The sequence below is a fragment of the Hippoglossus hippoglossus genome, chromosome 3 (genome assembly GCF_009819705.1).
Source record: "Hippoglossus hippoglossus isolate fHipHip1 chromosome 3, fHipHip1.pri, whole genome shotgun sequence".
Lineage (NCBI taxonomy): Eukaryota > Metazoa > Chordata > Actinopteri > Pleuronectiformes > Pleuronectidae > Hippoglossus > Hippoglossus hippoglossus.
The window spans coordinates 6,939,661-6,960,110 of NC_047153.1; the positions used below are offsets into that span (position 1 = coordinate 6,939,661).

Here is a 20,450-nt window from a genome sequence, read left to right on the forward strand (position 1 = left end):
ACAAATATGAATTTTAAGTTAAATTTTAACTGAATGTTTAAAGTGCTCAAAAGCTTCACTCTACATTCATTTAGATGTTGTCCCAAAACAACTGCCTGGTGCTGTTGCCAAGATGGCCGCCGAGCAGTTTAAGTGAGTCTCCGTGCTCACAGCATTTGGGTCTGTTTGTCTTAATGTAGATATACACAATGCTATTTTTGCCTGTCCCCTGATAAGAGATAACCAGCGTAAAAGAAATATGGCGCTGGCTTTAATCATGGCTCTTACATTGCAGTGTCAAAATGGTTCAAAGATAACACGTGTCACGATCTATCCGCAAATTTCAGACAGTATTACTTCTGTGCTAAGTCTAGCTAGCTAACATTAGCATTCACCGGCCAAGAAATACTTTGTTTTGCGTCATATTTAATCGATTCCACTATCTGAGATCCACAATCACAGCACACACAGCGTTGTGGCATCTTTGAAAACGTCAGAGTTTGGACCAGTAAACAAATATCAAACGTCACAACTTAACTGAATTGTGACGCAGATGGATGATGAATGCTGATTTTATTCTTGTTTACTGAATATAGCTTACGACGACTTCATCAATTCTACAATCTGTAAACATCAAACTTGATGTCAAACCCAAGTTTATTAAATCCATGTCATACCATTGTGGCTTGCAACTTAAATCTATCAATGACTAAAATCTCACAGTCGGTATAGATGCAATTAGGTGTATCAGAAGAAAAAAACCTTATACTAAAAATAAATTGACAGAGGGTCTTCAGTAACCTCACGTGCCCGGTCCATGTGTATGCTGCCTGTGTGTCCATGTATCGCTGATCCCTGGCTTACACTGTAAGCACTTCATTATCTGGACTCATGGTTAATTAACAATGTAGATGTGGTCTCACAGCAACATTCAGTGGACGGAGGAGAAATTGTTCTGTTAATAAGGAAGAGATGAATCAAAACGAACCTTGTAGAGAATTTCTAATTCAGACATGATCTGCTTCTGCAATTCCACCGTAATATCCAGTGGGATGACCTGTGGTGCAACATTGGGAAGAAAATGTGCAACTTTCAATAAACACAACACTAACACATTCTGCTGCTGTTTCAATTGTAATTTCAACGTGGAGGGAGTTCTCACCTTGACAGCTAACACCCGTTTGCCGTGAATATGGTACGCTCTGAAGAGACAAAGAGGACAAGGAGATAATATGAGACAAGCCATTTGTTAGAGTTTATAGAAGTGGTACCCTGTGTTTTGTGTTTTAATCTCCAAACTTTGTCTGGTTAAGTTTGGTAAAAGTACAGTCTCTGATTATAACTAAATATTTTGTAAATGTTTTCAGCATTTCAGATGAGTAGATTCTCATATATCACACAAAATATCACCAGGGAGGCAACTGATCAACCCCACATTCATTCTGCAGCAAGACAACGACCCCACACATAACATTACAGCCACAGGGTTGAAACACCATCTTCAGCAACAGGCAGAACGAGGAGTCCTGCAGCAGATTGAGTGGCCACCACAGAGCCCTGGTGTCAACATCATGGAGTCAGTGTGAGATCAAATGAAGACACAGAAGACACTGAGATTAAATCCAAAGAAGGGGGGAAGTTCTCCAAAATGTTTGGAACAACCTGCCTATCAAGTACCTTACAAAACTGTGCAAGTTTGTCAAAACAAATATTGGTAAGTGATTAAAGAAACTATTCATTGTATTATTAATGAAAACATTAAAATTTTAAGTTGAAGCATCTAAAACTTCTGCACAGTGCAGCACATTTTCCCCATCAGAACACAACCCTACTGGTTAAACTGGTCGGGACTCTGCCCTCAAAGATGTAACACCACTGCCCTGATGATGTTATTGAATTGAATTCAGAGCAAAACTAAACTGTACATTTTCAAACACAGTTTATCAGAGTATTTTTCACCAGACTGTTCCCATCTGCTCAGTCAAAGATGAACAAAAGTTTCACTTAAATCTAAATTTGTCAGATCTGGCCCGAAGATTGTCAATTCAAATGCACAATAAAAGTGAATTGGAGACAGAGTGTTTGACCTAGAATGGGTTGAATAGCATCCGTACTTTCAAAATAAAACTAAAATGGAACCAGAGCAAGTTCTGTATAAGTTGAAAAGATCAAGTGATAAGGTAATAATGAAAGGACATAAAAGGAATAGAAACTCAACAGGTCTGTGAAAAAGACTAAAGGTCAGTGTTCAAAACCAGATCCAGCCAGCCCTGTCACTTGTTCCAGACAGAGTTTTGAATTGCAAGTCAAGCAGGAGCCGCAGACCGTCCCCGTAATGATTTAATTATCAAACTCCTTAATGCCAAACGTCGGCTTTAGTTACAGCCGGTGAAGGTTAGTTTACGGCACCAGTGACAATACCTCGAGACCTTTCAACATACAATCCTCAAGGACAAATACTGCCCAACAGCTGTCAGGTGATGGGATGAGGTGGGAGCAGTGTACGTCACACAGGAGGGTTAGCTTGCAGGCAGGCTTAGTAAACGTGATACCTGGCGACTCACCTGTCAGTGGGTCTTGCAGAGAAAATGTGTATGGTTCAAGATGTGATTAATGTATCTTAGATTAGGAGTATCGCATTGCTCTTCGGCCAGACACCTCTAAACTGGCCAAGGCCTTTAATTAATGACACCTATTAGTGCCATGTCAGGTATTACCCACAGTTAGAACTAACACTAGTCGCTGGCCGCCACTCGACATGAGATGTGGTTCACACACACTAACTACAGACTTTTAAAATTTTTTAAGGAAAAAATAATACAACTTATGGACATTCACATTTCATGTTGCCCAGAGAACCGTAAAAAGTCTCAAAAAATATATTTTGTATTTCACATGTTTTAGCTCCACAATAGTTGAAATTTAAGAGACCTCTACTTTTTTATAAGGTGTCAAAGTTCAGTTGGTTTCACGCCACATTACAAACTTTGTTAAAAAGATAACACATAAAACACAAAAATGAAAAAGTTAGTAAGTTATTAGAAAAATAATTTAAGCTTCTTTTGGACAATGTTTTTTGTTTTTGCCCAAAGAGTGTTTCTGATCTGTTTTGAGGGCTCTTTGCACTTTAAGGCTGACGGCCTTGTTTCCATGGCCTTGTTTCCATTCTGACGTCTCAGTCTTCCTTTAAGCTACAATCGATATCAGTTAAGCATGACTGCCGCCACTTAATTAAGATGAAGATGTTAATTGAGGCACGATCACGGGAGTAGATACGTTAACTACTGAAAGGGCAGGTTGTGTGGGTGTGTAAGGAAGCCAAAAATAACGTTGGCGGTTCGAACCCAGTCTTCTATCTGCATGCCGAAGTGTCCTTGGGCAAGATGCTGAACCCTGAATGGCCCATCATAGAAAAACGTGCTGCCCATAGATGCACTGTATGAATGGGTGTGTGAATGGGTGAATGGCAAACTGTAACATACATCTGGATTAATGTCATTTTAAGCCAGATATGAGTTAGGTTTAAACAAATGTGTTTTAAGGCCAGGCATGTTTCAGATCTGGAGATATAATGTGAAGACTGCTTGGTTAAAGCTCTACTCCCAGACTGTCCTTGACCAAGTCAGGGGAGAGCATCCCTGTATGAGTTACAGTGACAGGCTTGTGACAGCGGGAGACATGGGGACAAGGTTACATAGCCTACCCCCCGCCACTTCCCCCTGATCTGACCCCAGTAAATGTGCCCCATTGCCTGGATCTTATTTACACTCCAGCTCGCTCTGTAATAAAAGCTCCATCATGCAGTATTCATAGGGCCTCTCTCGATGTCTCTGAAGTTGGAGCTGTGGGTTAGAGAGACTGGCCTCCTGGATCAGGGCTAACGTGGTACGTTTACAATGGCACGTGGACGATGCTGCTCTGCTTCTCTCTCTCTCTCCCCCAACAGTTATGATTGGCCACAGAAAATGTAAAACCAGACATTCACAGACAGACATGAATGTGCACGAAAAATACAGCTAAATATGGAGCACATTACAAGCAGCAAGGTTCAAAGTCTCAAATAACAAGGTTAAAAGTTTATAAAAGTATATTTATATTCTATCAGATAGAATTGACAACACAACCATGGTTTGTCACATGGCACATGTGTGTGCTGTGCGTTTTACATCACATTGTGTTCCATTTAAATAAAACAGATTAAAACATCATGTCTCCAGTGGATAGTAAATATTCTACCATTTCATTTTCATAATCATTTACCTCGAGGCTGTTATTTAATAAATGTTGGACTTTAAAGATTTTGAAAGTGAATGTATTTTTAGCCCTTTCTTCACCCAGGGTTCAGATTTGGTTTCCCTCAGGCTCATAACCATTTGATAATTTAGCCCAGTTGTGACGACTGAAACAAAACAAGTTATTTCCATCACTCAAGTTTATTTAGCGAAAATAAATACTAAAGATGCTACTTCTAATATTTTTTAGTGTTCAAGTTGCCAGTTGAAATGTTGTCATGTAGGAAGAATGGTTACAGTAAAAGTACTTATATTTAGCATTGTCTTCAGCATGACTTTAGGACACCTCATTATTTATTATTGCTAATTTAACAGTAAACGTTGACTGCCAGTCTCTGTGAACTTAATAAAACCTCAGCAATTACTGAAAAAGATATTTGATACTCAGTTACCACCAGTTAACCAGAGGGATTAGCCCTTCGATATACAGTCTAATCAATGAGGTAAAACAAACAAAATCAATGGAGAAAATGGGCTGAGAGACCAAAGGAACAGCTCTGGGTTACTAAGTAGATGTCACCACAGCCACAGTCAGGCCAATGTGCTTGTTTTAATTGCGCTGCCGGATCCATGAGTCACAAAAATAGCCTTTGTGTCCTTGTTATTGTATTTATAAGCCATAGAGTCCGTTAGATTGGTGGACAAGATGGACCTCTGAGAGAGTGTGTAATAAAAAACAAAGGCCGACAGTGATGGATGGCCAGGTCAGCGTGTGGCTATGGAGAGCTGAGGTGTTGGTAACATCCAATTGAGTCTAAATGGCTCTGGGTCATAAATGGGCTAAGAGGTTAAAAGGTGGGGAGCCTTTGGTAGTGCTTTTCCAACGTGATAAGCCTAATATAAGCTGGACCAAAGGGTAGAGGCTGAAGAGGATGGAGAATTGATTTTTAAGCAAGCAAGAAACCTCTGGGTGCGTACTGCAAAGGCATACAGTATTTTTTTGGAACAATGGCCAATTTCCTGCTCAATACAGAAATATTTGTATGGTATGGCTGGTCTACATAATAGATAAACCCAAGTAGTATTTTTTAACGTTGCATGAGTACAGTTCTTATACAAACACAATATGCAGTTTGGCCAATTTATCATGAATATGTGATAAATATTCACCAACTGAAATAAAATCCGTCGTGGTCACATGGAGGAAGTTGCTAGTCAGGAACAGCTCACATCCCGTCTTACCGCCCTGCCCTATGAGACCTTTCTTTGTGATGCAGCCTTGATCAAAGATCTCAATGTAAAAGAATCAAAGGTCAGCGATACTACCGCGACACACTACCGCAATGTGAGATGGACGACATGACTGCTCCCCAAAGGTGAAGTCAAGGCATCTCGATGGTTGCAGCAGGCGTCATAAACCCCACCTCCGACAAGTTAGCAGAGAGTTCTGTCATTTTAGCTAGTTCAAGTATTTAGTTTGTCTGAAAACGGATGAAACATCATGACTGACAGCTGCGACTGACACACTATTGGTCGAGTGCGTGTATTGGAGGGACCAGATCTTTATATGGAGTCTATGTTGATAGATTTAATGCCCTTTTCTTTTTATCTCTGTATAGAAAAAAAACTTTAAATCTCCACGTCACCCCTTTATGTACCTGACTGGATATTGTTTTCGGTGCAGACACTTAAATAAATCCCACAATAATAAAGCTTTTGTGAAGCAAGACTGGTTCATTCTTTTGATGCTCTTAATGGCTGTGGCACAGTTTTTGTCCTAAAATATGTTAATTTACTTTTGGCATGAAAAAAGAAGAGTTTCAAGAGAGATGTGAATTGTAATAAGTTAACTAGAATTGTTAAAAGTGAAAAATCCATTCAAACTGAATACAACTCAACACAGAGGTCAGCGAGTCATCATTCTTTAACTAGCTGACAACCTGTCAATAACATATCAAAGGCAATGTCAAGGGAAGAGACATATTCAATATTTGGAGCCTCTCCTGACTGTGACAAAATAATTAAAATAAAAGAAACAGGGAAGCAATTAACAGTTACTGATGGAAATTTCTTGGAGCTGATGTCAAGGGCAGCCACACAATTAACACCAATTTTGTTATAAATTCACAATTTTGAAGTTCTTCTACCTCTCACAACCAGTTTAGTTTTAAAAAGCCCAGTTAGTTGTGGAACTGAGATCAAAAGTTCATCTTAATCTCAGACAAAATGTCCTTCTTTACTTAAACTCAGCCTTTTCATTTTTTTCGTCAGTTCTGAACAAACTTGTATTTTTCTGAAACAGAAAATTACGGTAAAACTTCAGCAAATTGCTTTTAAATAAGATTTCAAACAATTGATTTTAGGCTATGAGACAAGAAAACAAGCAACAAAATGAGATTTTAAGAATGCAGCTTTGCAAAGCAGCTGTCGATTAAACATTCAGACATGAGGTCTGGAAAGATGCAACAATATTAAAGAATCCAAGACTATCTACAACGTAGCTTCTGCTAAATGAGTCCCTCATCGCTGAACTCTCTGTTTGATAACAACAACACTCATTTCTATTAGCTTTCCATTTAGATTAGAAGAATAAACAATCTATTTTAACTAAACATTACTGTGCCACTTTTGTCCGTATTGAACACATCATTAAAGTATTTACTGTGTAAATGGGAAGAGGTAAGAGAGCCCCTATCCATATGGCATGATCAACTTTTCCTCCTTAGCCAAGTGAAAAACATTTTGTTTAATTTCTTATTATACATAAAGTGTTATGGTCCATCAATAGCACAGTTTTTAAGTATATTTTGTCACTTTAGTGTGAAAACACCACATATTCAAACCCTGCTTAGAATTAGTGTTCAGGGAAATGCTCCACTGGCTTCATATTCAAGTTGTTGAAAATAAGTTTGAGCTCTTATGCTTATCCTGATTATTCCAACCTGAAAAAGCAGGTACAAATTGATGAACATTTTCTTATTTTAATTTAAGTGAAAATAAGAGATTTGTGAATTTAAATAAGAATGAAATTAAACAATCTTCAACACAGATTTATTTATTGCAAATGTATTTTTTTTCTCTTCTCCTTTCAACCATCAAAATGTCCCTACCAAACCATATGGATTATTTTTGCTGGGCTAAATTGACTGAGAAAATGTTGGGCTTGCAATATTGGCCTCCCTCAGTGCAGTGTAACCATTTCTGGTGCCAAACTGATCAGCATCCTGCTACAACTATGAGAGATTGGCTTTTAATGAAACTATATCAAAGTCAGACAACAATAAAAAGGTGGTTGGAACGAGAGGGATGAAAATAAAAAGTCTTGTGGATTTGCTGAGGAGGAAATTTACTGTGTTTGTTCAGGACTGTGTGAGGCAGACCCCTGTCAAGTCAAGGTTAGTCTGAGCAGTGATCAATACTTCAATCTCAATAAAAGGGCTCAATAGCTGAGGATTGATGGGAAGCAGGAAACACAAGGTGCGGAGAAGAAAGATAAAAGAAGCAGCACAAAATGCCAACCTTGTCATCACGTTAGCAGGGCAGTCATACATTTGTCTGGTCAGAGAGGCAAAGTGCTGCGCTACAGACCGATTAAGTCAACTGCTGTCATACCTTACAGCCCAAAATCAATATCATATACGTTTGCAACCTTCAAACCAGAATAAATAAATGAAGGTAGAGACACAAACCAGGCTAATAGATGTCCCACCAAACACAGAGATAAATGGACAGATGATGAAACAGAGGGAGAGATGGGAAGAGGAGAGAATCCCTCACTGAAGTCTATTGCAGAGTGATGTGTGTTAGTGATGCGCAGATTGCAGTTATACCTGCGTTTCTGTGGTGGGTAGGGAGGTGAACATTTATATTTCAGATTAATAGTGGATGGGTTCGGGTGGGTTAAATAGGCATCGTACATCATTAATCTGTAAAATTACTTTCTCTAAAATGTTCAAGACAAAGAAAGAGAATCGAGAGTGTTCATTTGAGGCGACACAGTCTAACTTTTTGTGCAGATTGCAATTACTGGTCAATGAAAACATAGGGTCCTATTTTTTTTTCTGTGCCAAGGTGAACCGTGCAAAGTGCAGTTAAATGTCCAATGCACGTGTCTGTGGGCTTTTGGTTTTCTGGTGACAGGATGCACCTGGAGCATCTGAAAACCAGGAGAGATTGGGATGTACTGGGTGTGTTAGGGGCGGGATAACCAGACATCGTTTTATTACTCTTATCCTTCTGAAGGATGAATCAAATGTGCACAGTAAAGCTCTTTACAAGTTGTCGCCACGAGTAAAATAAATGTGAATTTGATTCAAACCAGCCTTCTTAATATGTTACCACATTATCACCAGTAGAGTGGAATGTTCATGTGGGAGTGAGTCTCTAAATTGGAGAAAATAATTCCTTCGAGGGCGGATGAGTCAAGCATACATGCGGATTCGGATGTTGTCAGAGCCGATCCGGTATCTCTAATGTGTTATTTTCTCATAAGAACTGAGCAGAAGAAATATGAAAAGTCACACTCATCTTTTTAAACTGGACACTGACAGAGACTTTTGTTCCAGATCCACTTACTTGTAAACTGTGCCTCCATTCCCATGGCCGAGCTGCTCTTGATAGTTGATATCTTGGGCATTTATCTGCAAAACACACACACACACACACACACACACACACACACACACACACACACACACACACACACACACACACACACACACACACACACACACACACACACACACACACACACACACACACACACACACACACACACACACACAATAATGTTTCTTAGATGTTAACCAGTGGATGTGTAACTACACAAAGAGAGAGAGTGAAACAGAGACAGAGAGGGGGGGACTACACTGTCACTGGAGGCTATAAACAAGACAAGCATTCAGGTCACTCCAAGTTCAGCAACATATGGAGAGAAAACACAGGGACAGCGGGAGCAGAAGAAGGGATCAATACAACATTTGCTGTCCACTTTATAAAAGGACATCGTGCTTGGGGGAGTGGGGGGGAGTGACTGATGTGGAGTTTAATGACGATTTGTTTGCTGTCGCCATTCCACGTCATTCTTTGATAAAAAGTGTCAGAGGAAGGAGATATAATGCCGCCTGAGCTAACGTGACTGATTGGAGCTAAAGTTTCCTCCTCTCTTCCCTTTGGAAATTACCAGTCAAAATGTTCCTGAGCACTGAAATTATCTTATGATACTTTCAACTTCAACTTTATTGTTCCTCGAGGGGAAATTTGTTTTGCAGCCAGGCAAAAAAAACTAAAACTCACAGGAAACACGGGCACAAGAAAGAAAAACATTAAAATAACTAAATACATGAATATATCAAATAACGACCATTAATAAAACCAAAAATAAGATCCTCATCAGTCATCAGGAGTGAACAGGAAATGTCTAATCAACTAGGTCATCATTACAATATAATAGTTGATGGCCTGAGTTACAAAATTATTTTTCAACCATTTGGACTTTGACCTTGGTAATGTGTATCTTCTGCCTGAGGGCTCTAATACCAAAGGTGAGAGACAGGTCAGGTAACTTAAGCCAATGATCTTACATGGAACCTGAATGATGTGTCCAACCCTAACCCAGCTTATTCTCGTCCCCGATATGAGATCAACAAACCAGATGATAGAGTCAAAGGTTCAGGACAGACTCTACCATTGAGTTGTAAAAAAACAATTTACTACACACTCCAAACTAATTGAGCTTCCAGAGAAAGTAGTAAAGAAGTACAAAATAAATAATTAAATAAAAAAAACAAAACATTGACAAGTATGTCTAAATATATCTGTTCCACTTTTTGTTTTATATGTATATAAATTGAAAAGCGATTGAAATTACAATATTGTTTATATCCTTTCATTTAGCATAAAAATAATGTCCTAAAAAATCTTTAGATTTTATATATGTAATATAGAAAACATTTTAGGGTTTATTGCATCTAAAATTGCCAGAGTTTACAATGTCCAGTGAGTAGTTCTCCAGTTGATTACTGGCCCAGTTCATGATGCATTGGAGCCCTATATTTAAAATGGGTGAGGACCATTTGTGTGTGTGACACTTACTAAGGTTGCAGGTGCCCTGTCAATGAACCAGTTTGTGTGAACTGATACCTATTTGTACTCATATGATACCACTGTGGGACTGCTAAATATGTTGGACAGGGAGAAGGAGGGAGACGTCACAACATACATGTCAGAATGCACACACACACAACACACACACACACATTTCCTTCCCAGTTCACCTCAACTGATTTGATAACACGGTGAGAGGACAGAGGTGAAGAGAATGAGAAGAGATGGATGAGGGGATGGAGGAGAAGAGAGAGAACAGCTCTATTAGTTCACTGTGTTACAGCTGAAACCTGAGAGGCCATGGGCTTAATTGTCTCCTTGACATGCTAGCCACTGTGTGTGTGCGTGTGTGTGTGCATGTGTGTGTGTGTAGGAGAGAGTGAGAGAGAGTGTGTTTTTGTAAGAGAGAGAGAGACAGATGACTGTAGTAGATGTGATCCTAACAACCCACAGACCCTGTGCCTCCTGTGTGCCACAATAATCAGAGAAACACTCTGTATCACATGCAATGAGAGTGTACTCTGGTGAGTGTAAATTAGGTGTAAGAGCCTGTGTCGAGAGATAGCGATTGTCAAATTCTTCTTAAAACAAAACACGGCCTCACCTGCCCATTTGTCAAAATCCTCTTCAGCTCAGCAGATGATTTTTTTAAGCTGCAGGAAGGAATACAGCACAGTTTCACTGACATACGTCTCACAGATATCTATCTACTTATTTTAGTTTATTACAGAGAGTAACATTCTCATCATACCCCAGTAACACTCACCTGTTGTTAGTCATGGAGTCTGGGACTGCATGAGTGCAGTCATTGGCTGGGTTGGGTCTTGTATTAACCTGAGGATGATCAAACACAGACACAAACGTGAAAAGGACACACACACACACACACACACACACACACACACACACACACACACACACACACACACACACACACACACACACACACACACACACACACACACACACACACACACACACACACACACACACACACACACACACACACACACACACACACACACACACAGTGGTCAAGGCCAAAAGACAGACAAGCAGACAGACAGACATATGGCCAGACCTCCTGATGAACAAGAACAAAACACAGGCTCTCGGTTCAGCCGGGAGCTTAATTGGCTTTCGTGTAGAGAGAATGGAGGCATGCAAAGAAGAAAGAAAGGGGCAACCGCGTAGAGGAGGGGAAAGGATGACAGACAGCAGGGAGGAGAGGAGGAGAGAGAGAAGACATTACAGGGGAGTGATACAGGCAAAACAATTTTGCACAGGCAGGCGAAAAATAAAGTTGGTGCATTAAAAATGTAACACATCACTGGGGACGTGTCTTTACATCGATTCATCTGCATCTATGTTTACTCCAAAGACTTCTGCTCAACCCAGATATCGAACACAAAGGGAGAGATAGGCCCCTATACTAAAAATAACTCATTTAATTGAGGTCAAAAGGCCGCTGTGCTGGGTCTGCTAAAGCACAGGGATTCTCTCTTTAATTAGTGCCCAGGAAGACCTAATTTAAACAGTGCACAAGACTCTCCTTAGCCAATTACTTTTATATTAAAACGGGAGAGGAGAGGGGAAAGATTACCAACTGACTAAAGGTTTTAGGGAAATATCATCTCCTCAAAACAGACCTTTGACCTTATAAAAAAAAGAAGAAAAAACACTGACACAGATGAGTAGTTGTTACCAAAGCTCCTCAGAGGATACATTAAATAAAGCACTCTCAGTATTGGGGCTCGGGTGGGGTAATTTTATTACTGAAATGGAGATGGATATAATATGGATCATCTGGAGAGACAGAGGAGGTGTCAAGTCATTTAACCCATGGTAATTAGCAATGAGTTTCAATAGCAACATATGCCCAACATAAAAAGGGAAGGTCTGTGGAGGGCCATTTGTAAATGGGAGAGGGGGCTTGTAATGACAATTTCATGGTTGAACGATGACATCTTCTTACTGCCCGACTTAGGCTCTGCTCTAACCAAAGCTGATGTTCTTCCTTTTTATATGGAATGAGAGGATCATAATACTCTGGAGGGGAATTGGGATTTCAGAATATCACCTTGCTCTTAAATGACTGTCCCAGTGTTTTAAAAAAACAAAAAAAAACACAAATACATGGAGACGGACGAAGAGAGAGACCACACATGAACATAGACGAGGGGAGCAAGAGAATGAGCGAGAGAAAAGGAGAGCCTTGACTTCAATTGACATTTCAATAAGTGGAACACAGCATTACCAATCCATTTGCCTCAACTTCCCTCCCTCCCCTTCCCTTGTTCTCCGTGTAAGGCAGCTGAAACAATTATTGAGATACGTACCTTCAGGCCATGTATGTTCCGGATCCCTGGAGTCTTGCCGGCTGAAACAGTAATTGACTAGATTGTAGAACACATCACTGGACCATTTACAAATGTGCTGAAAAGGAATCAGTTCTTTATAAAGAAAAGAAAAAAGATGAAATGAAATGAGGGTTACTCCGAAATTAGGTGTAGACGAGAGTGATTGAAATGTTGGGCTCTTGAGACGACTGCTGGTAGGTGGGGAAGTAAAAACAGAATCTCAGAGTTAGGGAGACGAGAGACGGAGAGACGGAGAGGGGAGCCAGATATTGAGTGGAACAGATAGAGAGACGATAAAACGTTTTATCGCTTTGCCCTTGGGGCCTGTTAGTGATTATGTGATTATAGAAAAACTATATGAATATACATATGTATGTATTGCAAAATCCCTCATAGTGAAAACCAGCTCAGGAAGAAACCACAAATGTCAGAAATGTGCGCTTGTTCTGAACAAGAGCTCGCAGTTTCAATGTCCTTGGAGCAAAAGAAATGACAGTCAACACAATAACAGAATGAGCCACTGAATTTTAATGTTGTCCAGAGGCTGCATTGTTATTTCTAGCCACCAAATGCTCCCAATTTCTTATTGTTTGAAACACAGCACGAGTGATTTAGCCTAATTTCAGTGTTACGGTTTCTGACAGGGGAAATCTGAATATTTTTTATATATTTAAATTCTACTTGTGATTAATTGTAAACAAATTAATTGCACACATGCTTTGAGCCTTTCAGCATTTTCCAGTCCATGATAAACTGTCACATGTCACCGTGTACCTCTTGGAAAAATCTGGAGAGGGTCCGGCAGCAGTCCGTTCATGCGTTGTTCATTCATTGTGTTGAAGTACTAAAGGGGAAAAGAAAGTCATATAGTGTGAATACACGAGAGCTTGAAGTGATTGTACTGGAATTCAAATAAAGATTGACTTAAAATCTGAGTAAAAAAATACACAAATCAAATAAGACAACATAAAGCAGATGAAACAAAGCTTTTGTGATTTTGTAGTGTGTTCTGCACTCCCACACAAAACACGCTTATTTAAATGACGTCAGAATTTATCCACAGTGTTCCCAAAAACGTGGGCATGCTGTGCTGAAATCTGTTGCCGATGAGGACCAATGCCCTGTGGGCTTGTTCAGAAGGAGTGTAGCATTAACCCTTTTCTCCTGCAGGTCAACAGCTCACCAAACACTCACATCCTACAGGACTAACACGTGCACACACACACTCTGGAGCCTCTCAGACGCTTGCCAAGGCAATGCAATAATTGATGTTTCAGTTAACCAAACCATCTGTTAAACTGAGAGCGTGTGCATGCATGTGTGTGTGTGTGTGTGTGTGTGTGTGTGTGTGTGTGTGTGTGTGTGTGTGTGTGTGTGTGTGTGTGTGTTTTGCTAGCGTTGCCTTTTTTTGAAGCATCAAGACCTTACTAAGACACAGTTGGACACTTAAGGAGTCTTTATGTAGTCCACACTTACATGTTTTCATTGTGTTTCGATTACTATCCAGTATGAACTACTAAGTCATCACGGAGAAATGTAAATTTGCTCTCTCATGGTGGGGGAGGGATGGAGGGAGAGAGGGGGGGGGGGGGAGACGATGGGCCCAGCTTGGATGGGAACGGATCAGAATGGCTACCCAAGTGGCACAGCTGTTATTAAAAGGCCTATTTATCACTGTCAGATCCCTCCTCGCTCCTAGCCCTCTGCTTTCGCCCTCCAGCGTTCTCACTAGGCCACATCTGAACAATGGGCCCGATACCAAAAAACGTGTTGTTTGTGTTTGAAGGGGGGGGGGGGGGCCTTCACGTACCTTTAATTTTCCGCTCAGCTAGCTTATTGATTATGACTGCAATTACCACCTAATCTGTAGTAGTTGTGTTATTAAAAGACATTCTCCATTGTTGGCCAATAACTAAACAGCGTCCGATCCCAAATACCATCGCTCAGCCTTAAGGGACAAGTGGGAGAACGAGAGCGGAGAGCGGGCCTCATCATCATTAGCAGACTAAGGGGGAAATGGGAGTAAGTGCCACTACCTCCAGGAGGAGCTGAGCGAGGAGCGCATGAGGTCACGTGTTTTTTTTAGCGGCTGACACAGGCCAGTCTTTAACTTTGAACAGTGGCGTCTGTCTTTCAAGGTGTCGAACAATGATTAGAGATGCCTCGAAGACCAGTGGGTCTCACAGGAGCATGTAGCAATCAATGTTCTCAGTGAGGGGGCATACTTTCCACAATAAATGTCCTCTGCAGACTGGTGGTAATTAAGTGCTGAATTTGAGCATTAATTTTGCTCTGAAATGAGGAGCGTGAATTTTCACTATAGGCAATGTTAAAGCAAGGGTGTAGAGACAGCATATTTAAAAGTCTGCTTATAACCAGTATTTTAACCAGTTATCACATGTACAAAAACATTTACAAACACACGTTGGCACATATCAACCGTCATGGCCGACTCTAATGAAATATCCCACCTTTCACCTAACATGCGGGTTTCCCCTAATTCCTATTAATTTCACATAATGGCTGTCTGCTCACCTGGAATTAATAACACCAAGGCAAAAATCCACCGGGGTCTCTACGGAGGCCAAATGGCAAACGCAGCAAACAACCACAAATAGGGAAGAAATCCTCAGTAAATGACTGCTGAAATGCATAATGCTTACATAAAACATTTAAAATATGTGCCGTGTAAATTATATTTTAGTGAGCCCAGTATTTTCAAGGTGATCAGCAGCTTTTTTGTACACAAGGTTGTCCCGTGAGAAGTAGAAAACCATTACGGGAAATTCATTGAAAGGATGGATTTGAAATCTGTGGACGAAGCAGTGCAGTGTTGTGGATGCTAAATACCTGTGCTGGGTGGAGTTGGGTAAAGGTAATATATCATTATCTTGTTAAAACATGTGACATCATCTGTTTAAAGAATGAGGAAGCATTGGAACAATAAGCTGCCATTATGTATTTAAAAAAACAACAGTTACTAATGTCTGTTCTGCCAAATACATGTACATATATAGGTACTGATTACTGAAGATAATGGCTGGCACCATCAAGATAGTGGTGCTACAACCAAAACACCCAGGACACGAGACTCCTGAAACTTAATTATTACATCAGTGTTGGGATTTTCTCTAAAACGACTCCCACTCAGACAGGAGACAAAGCACAACAAGGCAGATTCACGACAGGAGCTCAAAACCTTTCGGCAAGATTTGTGAATGATAAAACTGTGGCTGAGGTCAATGCTTTCTCCATCCCCGTTTCACGGCGCTCAGTGGCAAAACAGCTGTCTCTTCTAGCTTAATCACCCTGCTACCCTATGCTACTTAATGATTAAAAAGCAACCACAAGTGAATGCATGACAAAAATGGACAAAAAAACAAGGAGTGTAAATTGTGCCTATGGCTCTAATGGCATCATTGTGAGCTGATGGGGGGTAAAAGACATCCACAGATGAAAGTAGATTTTGAACAATTCTGCAGCCCAGGGGGGCCGCGCTTTAATGAGGCAAAACTTTAAGTACTGAATAATAAATAATAAAAATTGACAGCTCATTTAGCTTTCAGTGTACCTCGTAGAGAAACCCATTACAAGCCATTACTCTTACTGTCCGTGGCATGAACAGTAAGTATTGGTGGGATATGAAATGGCACGAGGTTGGGGAGCTGAGCTGATGGTAGAAGTATGTGTGTTTGAATGTGAGTTACTGAAATCTACCACTAAGCTCATTTTTACCTTAGGTTAAAAATGAACTGGTCAACTAGTGAACTGAAGAGTCGTTGTGTGATGGGAGGGACCGACTATCGTTCGTCTGTCACAGTTTTTAAAACTTTGTACTCTAGAGACTAGATACTGCTACTAACTAAATCGTCATTTACTGAATGTTGCCGTGTTCCTAAATGCAAATAAGTTAATGGTGTGGCTGCATTTTCTCAAAATGGAAGACCAAAAAGTTGAAAAAAAAAAGTTTGCAAGTCACAACAGAATATTTCTATTATGTCTGGTCAAACAAATTTGTTGAAATAATTCAATAGGCTAAAAATATGAGCTATTTCTAAGTGTATTTATAATTATGATTTGAAAAAATGTATTTATAGACTTACATATGACAACATGGCCTTGAGTTCTTCATCACTTCTCACAGTGATTCTGTCTCCCACCTCGTCTTCATCTGAAAACAAAGACGTTTTTTAAATTGTTTGTAAACCTTACAAAAATAATAAAATATTGAACCATAAACAGCCATAATACCACATCCGACCAAAACACATTCCTCACGTGAGAGTTCAAAAATCTCTCCTAAACAAATTAGTCAACTAAGATGATTAACAAAGAAAGAGAAAAACATTTTTAGCACTAATAAGAAGTGTTTTACTTGATTTTTATTCCAAGATTGAAATTCAAACCAGTTACTTTTGTGAATTATCCAAAAACCAAGTACAAATTACTAATAACCCACAGATTTTACCCTCCAACTTTTTGACAATCACTAAACCTGATAATCATCACTACAAGTTAGTTAACATTAATGCTGCTTACTTTTATCAGTCAAAATGCACTGTTATTATTATTATATTTAACAGTCCATAATACTTTAATGTGCTATACTTTGAATGAAATGCATCATTTTTAAGCATCTTTTTTAAAATTATAAATCAAGGGCTGCGATAGAGTAGTTATAACATAATTGATAAAATATAGGACAACGTTTTTGTGGTATAAACTAATTCAAAACTCAGAGTGGTAACTGAATGTCAGGAGTAGAGCTAAAACTAACAAAAAGAAATAAATATAAAACATATAAATATGTTTGTCACAACTACAAAGGAGTGTAATGTTTTCAAATGTTATGTTTCCCTCAACATTCAGTCCAAAAACCAAAGTATCCAGTTTTCAATGGTAGAAAACAGAAACTGGTCACACTAAGAGGAAGATAACTGAAGATATTTGGCATCATTTCACAAAAAAAAGTTGACTATATCTCACAGAGAAGAGTTTAAGACCATAAACCTTAACTCGGGAGTAAAAGTAAATCTTTAGACGTAAAATAAATAATAATAATGTGACATTTATCTTGATGATTGCTGACCGAACTGATTGATTAATAGTTTCAGCAGTTGAACACAGTATAGTGAAGGGGCCTCGACATTCTTCAAGGTGAATTACACAGTGTTACACAGACACTTACATTCAAAGGCTGTGACAGTAGCTTCAGGCATGACATCTCTGATGGCGACCTGTGATTTATGACAGAAGAGGAACAGAGTTGAACACTGTGGGGGCTCAGGAACACACTCATACTGGCTTATATTCCTGGATATCAATATTCAAAGTGGGTCACAGTGTTGTTCCTTCCTTTATAAAAGTGGGGCTCAGACATGTTTAGTCAGAAAAACTGTCAAATCCAAACTGTGTGTGTGTGATGTCACTGCACAGCTGTTTTCTTAAAGTGTGAACTTCTGACACAGACATGGACACAGCTAGCATGTCTCACCAGCAGGTCGTTGAAGTTCAGCAGAGATGGACAGTCCACGGATGAGTCCATGTCTCCGGCCGGGGTCTTTATCCGGATCACTATCGCCTCGGTGTCCATCGCGGAGAGGTTGTTCAAATCCGGCACGAGCATAAAGAGGAGGAATCGAGCCTCATGATAACAGTTAGCCTCAGCTAGCTTAACCGGCTCATTTCCTGCAGAGGCTCGCTAGCGACAGCTGCTAGCATCCTGCCCCCCTTTCCCCCCCCCCCCGACACTTGTGTTGAAGAGATGCGGGGGGATTTTTAAAAAGCGACCGTTCCCCGCTCAGCTCGGTGTCCACCCGGGCCACGACCACCACAGACCCGCGGGGGAGATTCAACTTTAACCGTTAGTTTGTTAGCTGTCCGAGGCTAAGTTTGACACTGTGTTATCTTGGGGGTTTTTAGCCATGAAGCTAATTGAGGAAGCCGCAGCGCTACCCGAATCAACATCCGCTCAGAGCCTTTCAAAACAAAACACTGCCACCTGCGTAACTTTTACTTTCAAGTAGCTCTGGTCAATAAAACAATATCAATAATCATCGCTATTTAATTATCATCATAAGCACTGTACAAGCTCAGTGAGGAGGTATAACACATAATCAATCTACCTCAGATTTGTAAAATGTTTTCCTGTTTATCAAGTGTTTATTTTACTGCATTTATTTATTTATGTATTTAATGTGACTCAGACCATGACTAATACATTCTTACATTTATATCTTCCCCTCACCTTCTGGATTCTGGTGGTATTCACTCTGAAGTTACACATAGCCTGCCTGTACTTTGGGTTTTCACACAACAAATATTTTTTTCCAGTTCGATCTCTTGTCTGAATTAAAGCTAGACATCACATGAGGACATGCTTCTGAGCTCACTCTGCCACTTTTGAAGGAATTGATCTTTCAGCCTCGGTTCAATAGTTGGTTTCAGCCAGTTGCTGCTGCTACTCTTCTGTGTGAGGCAAAGGAAAGACAAACCACAGTATTTGTTTACCCTACAAAACCCATTGATATACACAGACACCCACTTTATACAGGCTCAGCAAACTTAAACCACAGCCTTCACTCAGGAGAAGAAATCCGTCTTTTAACTCAAGTTAATATTGTGACATTTATCCTGATAACTAATATGACTAATTATTAAATATTGTTCATCTCTGACCAAGTCGTCCAGCCTGTCTTTTCAGTAAGAGGCCTGACATGCAAATGTTGTGTTTGTGACATTGCAGAGATTATGACATATTCAAATCTGCTCTTGAGTGAACTTTTTCTCATATTTTTGCATGTGCTAAATGTCTATATAAAATCAATAATGGCAGTCTGCCCATCTGCTTCCCCGACAAAAGGGAGAAATGGCTCAGGTTTCCTGAAAATGCTTTGCTTGACTTTGTTCGACTACAAATACGCTATCAAATTTAATAACCGAAATTTGGTTTAAACTGCTTTTTATTTTAATTCAACTTGTTGGAATATGAATGTATTGTGAATAAAGTGATTAGAAATATTTTAAAAAACATGAATTGTGACTTTGTCATTTTTCACCGAAACCAAGATATCGCAGTTATGAATATGCTTTTGTGTTGGGATGAAAAACCTTGCAAAAAAAAGGGCTTGAAGGCGACACTTGGTGACACACTATGTACAACTTAGTAACACACCTTTTTATGCTGAAATTGAATTATTGAACGCTACATAAAAAGAGGTTGTTATCACCTTGGATTGCTTTGGCTGTACATGACTGATGTGAGACCCAGTCAGATAAGAGAGTATATTATTGACAATAGCTTTCTGAAGGTATAATGGGAGGGTACATTTTATTTCAATACATCACCATAGATTAGAACAGATGACCTTAGATTCCTTTTCTAAATGTTCAATCAATACCTGGACGTCATGTGAATGCTCCTCACTTACACAGAAACATACAGCTGAAGAGAGGAAAAATGGACAAGGTTTCTCTTCTGTGCGGACAATTCACCTCAGCATAACTCTTTTCAGATGTGTTCCCTCATGACTGCGGCTTTTCAAGTATTCAAAGACTTTTCTCGCTCTTTCACTCTGCATTAACACAGCATTAGTACTTAAAGGTTTTCACACGGCATGAGTCATTTGGATATAATTGATTGTAAAACACTTAAAACCGTTTACGGCCTTATGATTAAGGAGCGACATCAGTCTCTGCGCCTGCTGCTCACCAACGAGCTCTGATTGCTCTTCCAACAACAAGAAATTGATCCCTGAGCCAAGTGAAGTCTCTT

The 20,450-nt window shown here is 39.8% G+C and overlaps 1 protein-coding gene across 2 annotated transcripts in view; it reads right to left on the bottom strand.

The window, feature by feature from the left end:
* The window catches only part of map2k5 (mitogen-activated protein kinase kinase 5), a 55,058-nt gene extending 36,362 nt beyond the window's left edge, over positions 1-18,696 (bottom strand). Inside the window, exons 1-10 of one of the 2 annotated variants that reach the window (XM_034576465.1) lie at positions 18,171-18,649; positions 17,865-17,913; positions 16,780-16,847; positions 13,451-13,520; positions 12,656-12,696; positions 11,083-11,150; positions 10,921-10,969; positions 8,787-8,851; positions 1,142-1,181; positions 968-1,036 (exon numbers count right to left, since the gene is read on the bottom strand). In XM_034576465.1, coding sequence (XP_034432356.1) covers positions 968-1,036; positions 1,142-1,181; positions 8,787-8,851; positions 10,921-10,969; positions 11,083-11,150; positions 12,656-12,696; positions 13,451-13,520; positions 16,780-16,847; positions 17,865-17,913; positions 18,171-18,302 — 651 coding nt within the window. In that variant the 5' untranslated portion in view covers positions 18,303-18,649. Of the gene's footprint in view, positions 1-967; positions 1,037-1,141; positions 1,182-8,786; positions 8,852-10,920; positions 10,970-11,082; positions 11,151-12,655; positions 12,697-13,450; positions 13,521-16,779; positions 16,848-17,864; positions 17,914-18,170 lie in introns of both variants that reach the window. The other variant, XM_034576473.1, reaches the window with a different exon arrangement.
* Between the last annotated feature and the right edge of the window lie 1,754 nt (positions 18,697-20,450).